The 13,712-nt window shown below is 38.8% G+C and overlaps 1 protein-coding gene across 2 annotated transcripts in view; it reads right to left on the bottom strand.

Annotated features, from left to right (window-relative positions):
• Nucleotides 1–13,712, bottom strand: part of LIPC (lipase C, hepatic type) — a 65,221-nt gene that overhangs the window by 4,179 nt on the left and 47,330 nt on the right. The window contains exons 2-8 of one of the 2 annotated variants that reach the window (XM_052809039.1): nucleotides 12,915–13,102; nucleotides 11,468–11,647; nucleotides 8,895–9,012; nucleotides 6,685–6,918; nucleotides 5,183–5,425; nucleotides 1,377–1,497; nucleotides 432–650 (exon numbers count right to left, since the gene is read on the bottom strand). In XM_052809039.1, coding sequence (XP_052664999.1) covers nucleotides 432–650; nucleotides 1,377–1,497; nucleotides 5,183–5,425; nucleotides 6,685–6,918; nucleotides 8,895–9,012; nucleotides 11,468–11,647; nucleotides 12,915–13,102 — 1,303 coding nt within the window. The remainder of the gene's footprint in view (nucleotides 1–431; nucleotides 651–1,376; nucleotides 1,498–5,182; nucleotides 5,426–6,684; nucleotides 6,919–8,894; nucleotides 9,013–11,467; nucleotides 11,648–12,914; nucleotides 13,103–13,712) is intronic. The other variant, XM_052809038.1, reaches the window with a different exon arrangement.

Raw genomic sequence — 13,712 nt, 5'->3', positions numbered from 1 at the left:
ATAATCACATTCTAAAAATAAGTCAGAAATTGTCATCAATTTTTGTCAATAATTGTGTAGAAAAATTGCATTGTAGAACTTGTTAAAATTTTTCCTTGGATCTGTGTGCTAACTCCTCTATCCTCTATTCCCAAGTATCAACAAAATTGTCACCCAAGGTTATTATGCCTTAAACTCAGATTAGTGGTAGTGGTGAGCCAGAACACTTCCCACTATTCATTTCTGACTTGAAATCAAAGAAATTCTTTAAGTCACTTAAAAATCATGCAGTCTGATCTGAGGGGGAGGGGTGAAATCCAGAAGTTGTACATGGTTAAATTCACCATTGGTGTGAGTACTGGGACTCAGTTGCTTGTATTTGAACTAGGATAGCCTGCGTGCCAAACATCTGTGGTGTTATTATAGAAAAACAATGTTTTCATTACACTTACTTTTGCTGTGTCTCCCCTGCTTTCACTCTTATTGTCTTCACTATAAGTCCTGGTCGACGGGTGCCTTTTGTCCATGGTATTATGGTTTGAACTGTGTCCCAGATATTTTCCCAAACTGCAGTTCCTTCCCATTTGAACTTGATCATTATTAGCTCACCAATATCAGTGTCCAGGGTGATGAGAAAAGAGTAGGTTTTATTCCCATTAATACCTTCAACTCTGCAGAAAACAAAACCACAACAATGCTGTCTTAATTATTATGCATTAAAGTGAAAAAAACTAGTTTCTCTTCTCTTTAAAACCAAAGAAAGAACTATGTTTCTTCTTTCTCCTCCAGGAGGGAACGTTACTGTCTCTAGGGTACTCTTCCTCCAGGTGCATGAAGTGGTGACATATGACAGCATGCTAGAAAAGAAGCCGAAGTGGGAGGAGCTTGAACAGCTGGTGAAGCAGTAGCAGTTTCTGACAGCAAAAGAAAAGGTGTCCCACAAAAGCATTTATGTTATGTCTGTTGTCTACTAGAGCAAATGCTGACCCACACTGTTGCCTTTGCTTTTGTTAATACAGATAGTGTCCATCGTGAGAAATATCCAAAATTCTTTACCTCAGTTACAGCTGCTTATTTATTTGTGCTTTAATTGATTAGACCTCCCTGTGTTAGCCATAGGATGGACTGAACATAAGTGGACAGGATACTTAATGTTCAGGGAAACTTCCAAGATCACTAAGTTTGTTTTATAGAGGTTTTTCATGTAAAAACTCTATGAACATTGTAAAAGTTTGTGATATTTAGGGAGTATGGGTGAAGAGAGGACAATGTCCAGCTCATTTTTACTTAGCTGTACTAAACCATTTCACTCATAGCATGATTATGTATATGATATGGTATTATAAATTGGCACTTTGTTTTTCACTTGTACGATGACATGTCCTATTAATACTCACAGTGTGATGGGCAGGTTTTTAGCATCCTCCTTAGTGCCTGTCAGAGAGATGGTAAAAGTAGGGTCTATCTGCTTGCCTTGGATTTCATTGATGAAGTGGATCTTGAACTGATAATGATAGACTGTAGAAAGGAAGAATTTGTAAAGCGACGAAATTAATTGTCAAAGAAGCAATAGATTTCTCAGGCAAAATAATTTTGTCTTTCAGAGCAGAAACTTGATTGATATTCCATTTTATTTTTTAAACAGATTCATTGCAATTGAAACATCATAATTTCTTCTGATTGCTGTGCTGTGTAATCCCTTAGGGTTTGGGGCCCTGTTGCTCTATTTAAAAGGATGGAGAAAAAAGGTAATCTGGGTTGAGTTCCCTTTATAGGATAAAACATTATTCCATGGGAAATGTTTCTGCTTTTCTGAAGTTTAATTGTTACAATTTCTGGCAAGTCCTCTATCTAATCACCAGACAAATCCTTATGACTGGACATGGCTAGAGATGCATGATACAGATTGAAGACCTTACGCAATGTAGTCAGGCTTTTTCTCTGATCGGCTAGAAAATTGCCCTGCGAAACAGATGACTCACAAACTTCCCTTGACTGCATAATGATACATTGTGCTTAACATGTATCCGTTAACAATATGACTTTGTCCAAGCACATTGCTATAAGAAAGATGTCATTAATACTTTGAGATTTGGTGAGTTTCTAGGAGAACAGTGTTTAGGAAAGTCTTTGAACTGAGTATTGTTGGAATGAAGAATGCCTGAGAAATCATAAGCGTACTGATTACAAGCAGCTTGACATTTAGTAAATTATGAAAAAAAAAACCAACAAAACAAAACCACCAAACATAGAGACCATGTGCACGCAGATATTGTCAACTAGATTTGAATGCTCAAAACTCTTCTGTCTGGTGATTCTACCAGCCACCTTCTTGACAAAACTAATAGATTTAGGTGTTAAAGAAGAAAACCCTAAGCAATTTCTATTAACAAAGACCACAGAGTATTTGGAAGAATTAGGGGTGTTGTATTTATCCTTGCAATCTGGTCAAATTACGCATGGGAAACTGTTCTGGTAAACATTATCGCGCACTAGTTTTTGAGTAGAAAGATGCTCTTTCCTCATTTCCTCTCCTCACCCACTTCAGGCTTCCCTACATCCGAGAATGGCTCCACCATGCTGTTGAGGGAGTCATCTTTTCATGTATATGCACAGATAGATTTTTGTTGTTGTTGTTGTGCAGCTCTGAGTGTTCACAATGGAAGGTATTTGCTAGAAAAGCTGTATCTTTTTGTTGTTGTTTCATGGTTATTGTATGTTAATGAATAATGTATTTTCTTTTGAAAAGGTGTCACTCAGTAGAAAACAAAATGGCTGATTCTGTGCTGCAAACCTCATGAGGACAAAGTATGCAGAGAGGCTTGTTTACAGATCACTTTTATTACTAAGCTGTCTTCCTCTGAGTTTTCTCTCTGTGTAAAAATTTGTTCTGGTGTATGTTCTGATAAAGCCTGGGCTTTTGCTGTGGTTATGATGCTCACTTTAAGGAAGAAGGTGAGCGTATTCATATAAAAACTCTGACTCAGGGTCCCATCACAACTTTATTATAACTGTTGACTTCTTTGTAACAACTGGTTTTTTTGTTTGAACTGGATTAAAGTACGCTCCAAAATATAATGCTGCTATTAACTTGAAAAATGAAATATCAGATTTCTTGAAGACGCAGAGGATTGTGAAGTGTAATGCTGACTTTCTCAAATTTCTTCTGTTTGGGCTTCTCACATGATCTTCAAACATTTTTTTAAGAACATTACAAAGATGACTTTGTACATGCCCTCCCACAGTTGCTGCCTTGTTTGGGCACTTTTGTGAAAGGAAACCATTGTCTGGGGCACCGATATCTGCATATGCGCCAAGGATGTTTTTTTGAAGCAAAACCAGTTCCAAGCATAAAAATGCAGCATGTTTAAAATTGAAATCAAAGCCAATAGGACACAGATATTTTAGCACAAGCTGAAAAACCGTCTTGGTGTCCAGAGAAGAACGCAACACAGGGATCGTGTTTCTATGCCCAGGTGTGGTGGTAGCGAACACCGTGTCCTCAGAGCAATTCAGTTTCCTGACTGACGGTGACCTGACTGTACTGCAGCAAAATAACATCGGGAACTAGACGCAGCCTCTAGAATTTTTAAATCTACTTCAAGTAGCTTCCTGAGGCATTTTAAGAAGTATAAGAAGAGATCCAGCAGATTCAGCTGCCCTGAGTATCAGTCAGGGCTGAGCAGACCCCTCCAGAATCATCACTGAATACTTCACAGCTGCACTAGTGAAAGACTTCAAAAATTATTTTAAAAGTACCTGAATTTTTGTATTTTTTTTTAAATCTGCGATGTTGCCGTTGAGTACCGGGCACTGTGGGGAAACAAGATGTGCAACGCAAGCAGCGTTTTTAAGCATTTCTCCTCAGGACTGGAAAGCCCTTGCGCGTCCATGCCAGGGGCGCGCTGTCGATGTTCAAAGTGCTTCCCCAACCCCAACACCTTGGGCAGGGGACAAGCGGGCCTCCAACAGGAGGGAGGCACCCCCTTTCCCCCTGTGCCACGCAGAACGGGCCAGCCCCGGCAGCGGGTGAGGTGGTGAGGGACCCCCACCGCCGTGGGGCTGTGCAGAGGGAGCCTGGGGACAGGTGGGGGGGGCCCTGGCAAGGCCTTAGTATTGAGGAGAGGGGCAGGCTGGGGCTGTGGCGCTGCGGGGGCTGTGGGAAGAGGGCACCGACCGCTTGTCGAGGAGGTGGGCACGCCTCACGAGTCTCCTCTGTGCGTAGCAGCCTGCGGCTCTGCGTGGAAGCCCTGCCCAGGCTGTGCTGCGCTGTCGCGTGCCACGTGCTTCGTCAATAGCCAGCAAGCAGGTAGCGAGGAGGAACGCCATGCATCGAAAGTCCCCGCACCGAAAGTCTCTTGGAAGACGCATGTCCCTGCCATTCGTCCCACAGAGTCCTGCGTGTTCTCGCTTTAAAACGTACGTAAACCTTTCCGCTGGCAGGTGAACGTCTGCTCAACGGCAGCAGTCGCCTTGTGGGCCCTCAGACAGACAAGTTGTAACTAGCCTACAGCCAGGCCCACGCCATTTTGTAAGGGAGACTGGCAGATAGGCCCCGTTTCCCTGTCAGACTACTTCCCCTCTGGTAATATGTGCAAGAAACCACATTGATTGTCTCTCAGAGCTTAGAAAATTGTCACTTGGTGCTCTCGATAAAGTAATGTGATGGAGATAAGGCTAGAGTACCAGTCACTTTATTTTAGTGCTACAGTTCTGCCCTGTAAAAGTCCATGCTATTCTGTTGTCTGTCCATTTTTTGAAGAGTAATAATTTATATGTCATCTTGTAGACTAATTGTAGATAAAATTTGGGCGAACTTGGAACAGGAGGTTTTACAGGCCCCCTAGAGCAATTATGCTGCTTTTTTGGCTTGGCTGTGTGCCTGCATATGTTACAACAAACTCGCACAGGCCAGTTGTAGGAAAATCCTGTAGATCAGGACACCAAGCATCTCTGAGGCCACAGATCCACAGTTAGCCTGTGGCAAGCATGCAGCATGCTTTTTCCCACAGAAATATTGAGAGTCAGAATCTTGGTGAAAGGGCATCAAGACAGCCTACCGGGATTCTCAGTTGTCTCAGCAAATTGATTATTCCCACAGAATTTATAAGCTTTAATAAATGAGTAAACAGGATCACAAAGCTTAGGCTCATTCTCACACTTTGTGATCAATCTGGAGACTGTAACAAGTATTCCCACAAACCTTTGAAAGGCATATGTGCTCTTGTTTTCAAAAAGAGTTGTCTACTTTTGGGGAGCCTTTCCTCCCTGATGTTGTAGCCCAGTGTGTTACACCGGTTCTTTCTACAGCTGAGGCACATTCCTTTGTTGAAAGTATTGATGTCATTGCACCAGTATGCTGTGCTTTGCTTATCGTTGTGAAGCAGAGAGTCGATGAACAAATGAACTGACCTCTCATGGGCACATTTCACAGTTTGAGTGATGCCTGAAAAAATGCAAACAACAAAATTTAGTGTGCATTTCAACTGCAGAGGAGTACAGTAACCAACTATAAACATATGTTATTGTTTTCCCCCCACCCCCTTTATTAATCAAACATCCTGATTTTGCATACATTGTAGGAACTTTACTTTTAGGATCATCCAAAAATAGTTTGGCTGAACCCCTGTGATAATAAAATTGAATAATTTGCTGCTTAAACTTCTCTAGCCTGACAGTTTAAGACTGTAAATATGAACCTTGATTTCATTGTCCTCGCTGTTTTGGTCAATATGAAATACAATATAAAGCTATATGCAGTCTTTCAAATCATGCCACACTAAAGACAGCAGTCTCAGTCTGAATGGTTGAACACTTGTCTTTTGAATGCTTACACAGTAGTATCATATTTTGTCCTTATCAGAGTGACAAACTCCCATGTTGAATTGAATTTTGCTTGCACCTACTACTGGGGAAAAAGGAGCAAAAAAAAGTATGAAATACATTTAAAAATTATTAAATATGTACATCTGCTTTTACGAGAAGTATCTTTTTCTTCCTGAAGTGTCATCAAATTACAAAAGTTATTTTTTAATGTGTAATCAGGATATATCACGATGGACTATTTTTGCAATGAAGTATGCTGGGTGTACAGTACTCTTTTGGGGTTTTTCAGTGAACGGTTCTGGTTGTCACTGTGCATCAGTACCTTGTCTTTTTTCAGTATGTTGCATCAGTTTCTCTATACGTTTATGTTTAGGTACGTTGGAAGTAAACTTCTATATATAAAACCTAGCCTGGAACAGTGGCAGTCAGGTCCTAGAGAGAGCATCATCTGTGCAGCTGAAGGACAGGGAGTTAGGAAAAGGTGAGCTAAGGAGGTGAGTAGTACAGCCCTGTGTTTTATTTGACTTGAAATAATTGCACACTAGATGAATCTGGCTTAATTAGAGTAAGTTTTCTCATTTCCTCTGCTGCTAAAACGAATACCTTTGCAATTATTCTGAAGTGCTTGACAGAAGGATGCTCATGGCCTCATTTTCAGAAGTGCTAGGTAGCCAAATTCCTTACTGGAGTCAGTAAGAACAGTTTGAACTCAATACATGTTAAAACCAGATAACTAATTTCTAGACAAGAAATTTCCTTGCATATAATGGGAGTATTATCTCCCATTAGATAGTGTTTAAGATCATAGAGATATGCAAAGTTTCCCAGAGTGTCAGTGCAGCTCCAATGTCACTTCCCATTTGTGCCATTGGTTCTTACCAGTGATTCCGTATTGTGCAATGTGGTTATACACGTGCATGATGTGACAGCCAGGCTGAAAGGTGCCTCCATTGGGATAAAAGTCGAAATGAGCCACAGGCTGCTTGATGCCAACACTGAGACCCATGTGCTGTTTAGTGAATGTATGAATTGCGTCTACGAAGTTTGCATCATCTGGAGATAAACGGTCTGTTGGTGACATTCCTTCAAACAAGGGACCAGCAGGGTCAAGGCCTGCAATAAATGCAAATAATCTAGTCGTGATATAGTGCAGATGGGCTGTTCTTTTACTGTTATGAGAAAAGCCTGTGATAAATATTTAAAAACAGACAGCACTGGTACTTTACAAGGTCTTTCACTGACAGAAACAGTGCTAGGAACACTTGTCCTGCAGAGAGTACATGGTTACACCAAAAGGTAAAGTAAACACAGATGCTGTAATAAACAGTAACTGCTACATGCACAAGGACACAGGCCCAGAGATAGATGTGTTTGTTATAGACAAACCATGCTTGCTACTGCTTTGTCACGAGGGATATTTACTTAATTTTGTTCTTTCATACTCCAGAGGTCATGCATTTCAGAGGCCCTTTTGAAGACACCAGTCCCACAACAAGGTTGACTTTTAGCCCACATTTGGGACCTGAAACTTTATGAAGCTTCACTTACTGCTTAAAAGAGCTATGTGTCTGCTAGATGTTGTTTATAATAATTCTTCAACTTCAAAATTCTTCAAGGCAAATTATTATGGTATTCAGAAAAATAATATTCCACTTATGGATTCTTGCTGATTTTTAGTTTTCTAGATATTTTTGTATGGTGCCCTTTTTGGTTGGGAACTGATTAATGGAAAAGGACTGCCTGCATAGTTTAAAGCTGCCTTCAGTTTTGAGGACAAGCTTCTAAATTTGAGATTCTTCCGTTGGTACTATGGACTAACGTAGTTGCATAGATGTAACTGGACAAGACTAATAACACAGGCTACAGGTAGGGAGTCACCCTGAAGGCGACTATTTTTAATAGCTTTTATCACTATGAATTTTTGGAGCTTATTGTTACAAGTCTGAATAATTTGTGCTGAGGAATGCATATAGTTGTTACAATAAATAATGTGTGTTAATATTTTTTACTTATCCATTATTGAAGTTTGATGTACTACTATGGTTTGAACAAGCAGTGCTGATGAACTAAAGTCCTTCAGCGTATACACAGGTGTAATATCATGACACATTGTGTAAAATCAGCTTCTTGTCATGCAGGCACTGTCACAAGAGCTGATTGTATAAGGGACTACGGTATGTGGCAATGAATCCAAGGTCAGAATTGGGACTTCAAACTACAGTCGTGCATATTTGCCTCACTCCCAAATCAGATTAAAGTAAAATGTTTTCTCTGATAACTTAAATGTAGCTGATGCGGGCCTCATGTAGAATGCTCTTCTGTTTTTGTTTTTTTTTAAGCTGTCACTGTGCATTAGATGTGGTACTGTATACAGTGTATCAATAACCTTAGAAATGTATTTTCATTACACTCATAATTAGTACAGTTACAAAACATTACAGAAGGCTCAAAACGCCACTAGTCAAAATAATCAAGTGTTATGGTTAACTTTGTTTACTTTAAGCATCTATTAGGGATGCTCTAATGATATGCTTCTTGTAAAATGTAATCCAGGGCTATACTTTTTGCCACAGAACTGACTTCAATTCACTGTATGAGCAATGTACCACAATTGAAAGCTCAAGCACAGTTAGACAATTTCCTTAATGTAATTTTCTTTTTAAAATGAGTTGCTAACAATGACCCGTGTATTTGAATGGCTTTGGGTCAAGATAGTGACCAAAGATCCAAGGTTAGTGGCTAACATTTAGTTTAAGGTGTTACTGGGAATGGATACAAGATAAATTCAAGCAACATACAACTTGAATCTTTGGTTTATGATTTGTAGTCCCCACACTTGTATATTCTGTATGTCATAATTTGGACTGAGGTAGGAAAGATCAAAGCTAGAAATACTATGATACTTCATTTTGAAAAGTGTTTTCATTAAATTTTCTAAATCTAATTTCTAAACCAGTGGGATGAAACTTCTAAACTGTGGCAAATATTACTATTCAACAGCTAAATATTGCTATGACATTGATGTGTCAAATATCTATGTAACTTAAATCAGTTGACTGTTACATTTCTTAAAGTTATAAGTCTCTTACCTGTAATTCTCCCAATCTTGTTTGTACCACTGATATAACTTCCAGCAAATCCTGAAACATGAGCTCCTAGGCTGTACCCAATTAGATGAACATTGCTTCTGGAAAATTGAATGGATTCCTGGAAGATAGTGGTAGCTTGATTTAGATGCAGAAAATGTGAAAAGTAAACAGTGAAATACTTACTACAAGTTAGGTATGCCATGAATAACATGAGAAATTTGTATGTTGATGATGGAGGTCAAATAAGGTGCATGGATCATGCAATAAATTTCTTCATTGGCTGAATGTTATTCCTTCCCTCCTTTTCATGCAGCAGGAAAATGCCACACATTTGGGCACTGCTAGTTATGTGCTATGCTCAGGAGAACCATCAACACAGACAGTAGAATTTTTGTTGCTGTTTCTTGCAAGTGATGCAAATATGCCTTGCCTTTTGTCTGCAGCATTTGACTTTCCTGTGACTATAAAATGGATATCTGTTCTTTAACTTCAGTGTAAAACAATCCTTTCTATAAAGTGCCTTGCTTTTTTTTGCCTGACATACTAGCACAAGCCAAATTAGAAGCCAAAGTATCAAAATATTGATCAGACATGCTAAGTGATACAGCAATGACATTTCTTGGATTGATTTGTACAAAACTGGGTATCTGATCTGAAACAAACCTGTTGAAGCAGAATTGGCCTCAGGCCCTTCTTTCTACCTAATCAATACTATCTAGATCTTAAGCATTTCACCTGAGCTGCAAGGCTTGAAGTTTTTCTGACTTGTAAAGAAATATGTGGCATATTTTTCTCGCAGGAAAGGCAAACCTCTGTTTTAATTTCATTGTGGATATTGCCTGCCCCAGTGGGGTGGCTTTGCAGTCTCAATACCTGTCTCTTGTGAAGGTGAGGTGAAACTTGGCAGCTGCCTTTTGAGAGAGGCAGCTCTTAGAAATCACAAGATCTGACCAATTTTCTTGGTAGGTGTTATTGAGATGGATGCTATTGAGATTGTTACTGATCATGCCCTATTAATTCTTGGACTAAGAGCACCAAGATTTACTTTATTTTTATTCTTTGTTAAAAAGTTGCACAGCACTGCAGTTTTTGTTACATCCATTGAGGATATTTCAAATACTCGCCTGCCTGTAAGCAGACAGAAGCATAACGGAAAGATAGTTATGGGAGCTGTAATGAAGGAGTTTTTAACTGTTAAACTCAGGAGGGGTGCCTCTCAGCAGAAGGAAGGTTTACTGCTTGAACATGCTCAGTTGAATGCTGTGAAAATTTATGGTATATTTAAATCCTGGAATATATCATGGTACAAGAGAAGCTACCTACAATGCTGGAGAAAGGAGTCATTTATTCAAGCCTTGATTTGTTTGCTGACACTGGAGGAATCACAGGTTCTCTTTATTGTTGACAATGTGGTGTGTCCTCTTAGGAACTGATCAAAGTCCATCGTTTGATTCATTCAATAATTAAACAGCTTCAGAATATGACTTTAGGCTCCAGCAACTTAAACTACATTTGACCAAGAGCTAAGGTTTTTTGTAATGTCACAAAGAAAAATATTGACTCTGGCTCTTCTGCCTTCTCTTTTGTGCCTGTTGTCCTTAACTGGGCATGGTATCTGACAACTTCTTCTAGCCCTGCCATTCCTGTTGAAAATAGCTTAGCTCTTCAGTGGTATTTGCTACAGATCTCTCAGCTTTGCAGTGTATCTCCCTTCCACCTTAGGCGTCACCGTATTTAAATTAATGTATTAAAAAATTCATTGTGAGGTACAGAAGTATAGTTTCATTTCAGATTAGGTGGCTTAAATTAGTACTAGAGATAGATGAAATAAGAGTTGCTTGGGGTGCCTGGTTTGTATGAGTGATTCTCATTCTAGTGTTTGCTTTATGCCTTTTCTTAAATAGTGCTGGAGACCAGTGATCCGTTGCAGACTTGTCTGCAGCCTTTTCAATCCAGCCATGGCCACTGCTCCCTATGTAGCAGGGGTTTTGAAAAGTAGTCACTACATTAGCATGGCTCTGTACTCACTACTGCCTCCATGTCATCTGCTTTGTGAGGCATGTCTGTCCTCTTGAAAGGTCTCCCTTTACATTCTGAATCTCTAAGCCATTATTTTAGAATAATCTTTGGGGAACTGAGGCAAAAATCAGACACAATGTCATGCTTGAATTCTGCATTAAAAGCAGAAATTAAGCACAGATAACATAAACCCATTTTACTGAACTAACCACTTGCAAATAATAATGTGTGCCTGCTTTCAAAGTGTGGGAATCTGTCAGCTGTCTGCACACATGCTACTCGAAAAGCTAAAGTAGCATGATATCATCTCACCTCTAAAAACATATGAAAATATTTTAATAAACAAGACCACTTGCTTTTATCTCTTGCATGATGAAAGTTTTATGAAGTCATATGAAAGTTTATGGAAGAAAAATTTGCAATGTATTAAAGAAACATAAGTGATTAAAATAAACAGCGTTAACCAGCATAGTATTTCAGAAAGGTGGTAGAAGCATAAGAACAGGTAAATAGGTCTTTTCCAGTGAAACATGTGTTGATCTGGGGGCTCTTACCTCCAGCCATTCCAGGAAGTCTGCTATCTCCTGTCCTATGTAGCGTGTATTCTGTACAGCAATGGGATAGTGCTGGTGAGCAAATGTAAGCCAGTCTGCAATGATCACATTAATTTGTTTATGCTGAGACTTCAGAGCTGCTGCCATTTTCCAAATCCAGCCTTCTAACATCCCATCCACCTGTTTTATTAAGAAAAAAAAACAACCACAAAAACAAAACAAAACACATTCTTAAGGGAAAGCAGTTTCTGCCAAATATTTCTTGTGAAAACCTCAAGGAGACAAAAAACATGATATCAACAAGGAGGGCTTAATGCTGATAACTAGATTTTAGCATGCTTCAGCACTGAGAATCTTTGGGTTTTGGTGGACAAAAAAATTAAGAATGAATATATGAACTGTATAATAATTTGTCTTGTAATAAGAACTATTATGAGTGATGTCCCTAAGTATTTTCACTCATCCTGAGATAATTGATATTACTGATTAAAAAGAAAGACAGAAATGCCCAGAAAATTTTTGATTTATTAATCTGCAAACTAAATTAGTATGAATGATAAATTTCAATGGCAGCAGCTTCAGGTCCATGGTTTGTCTTTGAGGAGGGTACAGGTTTTGAACAAATTCTTGTTTGGGAGGCTTGGCTAAAGTAGTCTAGGGCAATATTTCATCCAAATCAGTTCTGCTGTTATTTGTTAAGAGAGTTATAAGCATCAGGGGTTCAAAGTTTCTCTGCATATTTGCAGATGTGCAAGAAAGATTCATTTTGCCATCTTATGTGATGACATTGGTTCTATGAGAATCGAGGATCTGTTAAAATGACATTATTTCTTATCCTGCCTTTTCTTTTGTTTCTTTTTCAACTGAGAAGCTGATTAAAAGTCACTCTTGGTACTGCTATGCTTTTGAGAAAGGTTTTTGTGGTAGCTTTTTTGGTTTTGTTTTTTTTTTACAGTTTAACTAGAAGTTCAGTGATAATTCATTGACATTGAAGGCTTCTTTTTCAGCTGAAGGGGCTTATAGAGAAGTTCTCTTTAAAGGTGTACCTGTGAGAAAGATGTGGGGAGATTGTGTGCACTTCTTTTCAATAAGTCTGTAAATATCTGGCAGTGAACATATCAGAGAAATGAAACTGGTATTCAGTCCTCCAGAGGCATAGCACATTAATTCAGCTACTTGTTTGAACTCTACTGGCTTTAAACCAGGGCTGAATCTAATCCTTGGCATGGGACTCCCATGTGAAAAATTGCTTGTAGACTCTTCCTTCAGAATATCAGCAGGGAATATTCACTTTATGTTATTTCTAGCCATGATTGCTACCAGGGAAATCCACCATCCTTCTAATCACAACCTTTCTCCTGAAGTTACTTTTGGCACTAGCATAATAAGAAGGAAAGTATATCAAATCAGATGTAGATTGAATTAAAAATAAAATGTGAGTTCATACCGACCAGCCATGGACTATTATCACCAGAGGAAGAGAGGCATTGAAACTGCATTTGTCAAGAGTCTCCAACTGATTTAAAAAAATCTGACAGCCTTCTTCAGTTGTATCTGTATAAAGTCGAAATTTGGTTTCTAAGTTTTGCTGATCCTTCTTTGTTCTAGTGTGCTGACTCTGTGATCCTAGTGCCTCTGAAATGAAATTCATAACAACAGTCATAATAGCATGGAATCTAAAACCTGAAGAATTTACTAGTTAAGCACAGTTTATAAGACAGAGTAAACTAGTAAGATTGAAACTCTAGCTATATAATTGCTGCCTACGCCAAGTGGGCCTAAGCTGTACATTTTGCGTCAAAAAAGTGATCTCTTTCAAAGTTTGAGATGGTCTAGATGTGCCTCTGAGTCTGTCTATTTGAACAATAACAATTATACAGGAAATATTGATCTTATTGCTATGGGCCCTTATAGAATGCATAAGTATTTAAAAAACACAGTACAGGTGTTGTGACTTTACAATGTTAGTGCATGCACAGGCAAGCACATTCATAGGCTATTAACTCTGCAGGACACGTTTTACCAATGTGCATTTGCTAGTAATTGCTGAGCAAGCATCATTACACTAAAATAACCATTTTATTCAGGGTTATAACTCTGCTTAGAGACTTAGGTGACTGCTAAAAACTATTAGACCACATCGTAAATGATTCTTTTTCTCTAAAAAGGCAAGATGAAATGCTCTTGTTCTAGTTGTAATATTTTTAGTGGTTTTGTTTTTAGATAAAATAGCTTGGTATATATA

The sequence above is a fragment of the Harpia harpyja genome, chromosome 14, assembly GCF_026419915.1.
Source record: "Harpia harpyja isolate bHarHar1 chromosome 14, bHarHar1 primary haplotype, whole genome shotgun sequence".
NCBI classification, from domain to species: Eukaryota; Metazoa; Chordata; class Aves; order Accipitriformes; family Accipitridae; genus Harpia; species Harpia harpyja.
The sequence above is the reverse complement of the archived record's forward strand: the minus strand, read 5'-3'. Positions and strand labels throughout refer to the sequence as shown.